We start from the raw sequence: 3006 nt of genomic DNA, 5'->3' as shown, positions 1-3006 counted from the left end.
GTGTCATTGTTTTCTAGGGGTGGAGGGAAGATTTCATCTACAGGAAGGGGTGGGATTTGGGGCATGTTATCTATATATTAGTAATATGTTTATATAATGTTAATTATCGTTTAATAGAAAATAAAAGAAAAAAGAAAAAAAGACCAAAATGCCCTTGACTTAGCTACACTAATTTAACAAAGTTATGGCCAGGGATCTTATTCATAACAAAAGTGAAAACCTAAGGATCTAGCCATAAAATTTTGGGTTCAAGGACCTTCTTCAAAACCTAGATGAAGCTAGAGGGACGAAATTTGTAATTTACTTCAGATAAATGACCGGATCTATAACAAATCAAAAACCACTTGGACCCGAACCCTATAAATTACTCTCTTAAGTTTTTAGTCCTTGTGTGTAGTTTAAAAAAAATTAGAATTGCAGTTTCATTTTTATGGTTTATAATTTATTATTATTTTCGTTTTTAAGGTAACTTTTACTTTTAGGGGGTGTTTGGGATTACTTATAAAAACAATTTATTTATTTATTTCGATGTGTCACCGGTAATAAACACTTCTGAGTGTTTGGATAAACAAGTTATACCGGTGCCAAATCTATAATAAAAAGTTTTTGAAGAAATTAAACTTTTTTGACTTATAATAAATTGATAATTGTTTTTGTATAAAAACATAAGTTATTTCAAATAAATAATCCCAAAAACTCCCTTAAATATCATGGACGAAAATAAAAAAACAATAATGTATTAGAAAATTATAGAGATGAAAATCATATTTTCAAAAATACAAAGGTAAAAACTAGTAATTACTCACAAACAACAGGGACGAAAAAGTAATTTACTCTAGTTTTAATTAGCATTTTTGAAAATTGGAGACCCGGTTTTCCACTCTCATCTTCCACTCTTCCAGACATCTACGGGAAACTACTAGAACATCCTCGATTCTCCTTCCAGAACCCACCTCTTCCTCTTCTTCTTCTCCGCTATAAATCCACCATTGAAATGCTTCTTTCTTCACCCTGTAATCCGGTAAGATCTCAACTGCAACTCACTTCAATTCGCTCGAACTTCGTAAGAAGATCAACAACTCGAAATGGATATCAGTTTGATGGGCTTCGACACCCCTTTCTTCCGCAACCTCCATCACATCCTGGACGCCACCGATGACGGCAACAACAACAACAAGTCAAGCACCGCCGGTCCTACTCGCGCTTACGTCCGGGATGCAAGAGCAATGGCTGCAACTCCGGCTGATGTGAAAGAGTATCTCAACTCTTACGTCTTCATCGTGGACATGCCGGGTCTGAAATCCGGCGATATCAAAGTCCAGGTGGAGGACGATAACGTGTTGGTGATAAGTGGAGAGAGGAAAAGGGAACACGAACAGGAAGAGAAGGAAGGAGTAAAGTATGTGAGGATGGAGAGAAGGATCGGTAAGATCATGAGGAAGTTTGTATTGCCAGAGAATGCGAACACGGAGAAGATATCTGCGATCTGTCAAGATGGAGTTCTTACAGTAACTGTTGAGAAACTTCCTCCACCGGAGCCCAAAAAGCCTAAGTTGATCCAGGTTCAGGTTGCTTGATGTGGTAAGAAATTTTACGAATAATCTGTATCTTGTTTCTAGAATAGTAGTGTGTTTCTATGAGCAATATGGTTTGAATTTTTGAAGAACGAGTGGGGCATAAATCGCTCGATATATGTAATGGTTTGTTGTTTTGCTATGTATCTCTATCGCTAGCTATTACTGTAATCAATCTGTGTTGTTTGATTTTGTTCATCTTCTGATTTTCATTTTTGTGGGAGATGAATGGCTATGTTCATGGTTGATCTCAACTAGTTTTGTTTAAATTTTAAGCATCACTAAGATCACAGAACTTCAATCCAAAACTAGACCCGAAGTAATTTGAAGTTGAATTTAATTCGTGGTTGTAATGCGTACGTCCTCTTGTCTCAGTACTTTCTGATCGGTAGTAAACACAATTGGTGGACAAACTCACAGGGAAAACTAGTTGCAATTGATAAACAACCAAAACCTGGTTCAATTGCATTTAAATTCCTAATTTGATATCTGTTAAAGATTTTGCTTAGAGCGTTTCCATTTCTTATTGTAGGTATAACGACTTGTGATGAATGTACAGTTTGCAGTAAGAGACAAGTGATAGTGATACATTAAGAGATGTTATGATTTGCTTAAACCTCAAAGCAGAGGTTTTGAAAATAGATGTTTTAAAGCGCAAACCTCAATAATCTAATACCACCTTTAATACTGTATTCATATATAGTTACCAGATGTTCCCTACAAAAAAAAGGGCGTGGAGTTGCTCACCGAATTCAAGTTTGAAGGTAGTGAAGTGAGCCGAGGAGAGGCCGGACGGAATTAAGCTCGACCAGAGGGTGAAGACGTGTAGGTGCGCTATTTGTCCAACAAAAGGCCTACTACTCCTAACAACTAAGCACTTCTAGCAGTAGGACTCTCTTTTCACTTTCATACAATCGTAATTTGGAGATCCTGTGGGAATCTCAACCAACCCTCTCCAGCAGCTTATTTGAATACTGGTGTAAAGGCAGCTCTCGAAATAGAGAAGAGAGAGGATTTCAGCAAAGATGTGGAAGAGGAGTAAGTCGATGGGGAGAGAGAATCATATATATATATATAGATAGACTAGTGGTGTACCCGTGCGATGCAGCGCGGGTAAATCACAATTCTGAAACATTAGTTTAGCCTTGAATCATGAGTTTGTGTGGTTATGTTGCAAATCAACTAATATATAAAGTTGAAGGTTAATGTGGTGAATTAGCAAGATCGAATGGAAAAATAATTTCACGCGTATTGGGTTTCTAAAACTCAACACCCAAGCCCAAATCAAATTGAACGAATTGAAGTTCCAGCTATGTCGGGTCGCTCCAAACTAATATCCTTCTTCATCATACAAGAACCCTAACAGTGACAGTTTATCCCTTTAACCAAAATGATCAAGTTTTTATCACAAAGACAAACATACACACACACA

The 3006-nt window shown here is 37.0% G+C and overlaps 1 protein-coding gene across 1 annotated transcript; it reads left to right on the top strand.

Moving 5' to 3' along the window:
- Window positions 1-941: 941 nt before the first annotated feature.
- On the top strand, window positions 942-1826 carry LOC112501034 (17.9 kDa class II heat shock protein-like). Its single transcript, XM_025104671.1, has one exon. It carries the CDS (start codon window positions 1086-1088, stop codon window positions 1575-1577), a length of 492 nt encoding a protein of 163 aa, XP_024960439.1. The 5' UTR covers window positions 942-1085; the 3' UTR covers window positions 1578-1826.
- The last annotated feature ends 1180 nt before the right edge of the window (window positions 1827-3006 follow it).

The sequence above is a fragment of the Cynara cardunculus genome, assembly GCF_001531365.2.
Source record: "Cynara cardunculus var. scolymus isolate 2C chromosome LG 17, CcrdV1, whole genome shotgun sequence".
Classification (NCBI taxonomy): domain Eukaryota; kingdom Viridiplantae; phylum Streptophyta; class Magnoliopsida; order Asterales; family Asteraceae; genus Cynara; species Cynara cardunculus.
Note: the sequence above shows the minus strand (reverse complement) of the source record. Positions and strands in the feature narration are given on the sequence as shown.

Excerpts from the sequence above, each read along its gene's own strand:
- LOC112501034 (XM_025104671.1), top strand. The coding sequence starts at position 1,086 with ATGGATATCAGTTTGATGGGCTTCGACACCCCTTTCTTCCGCAACCTC.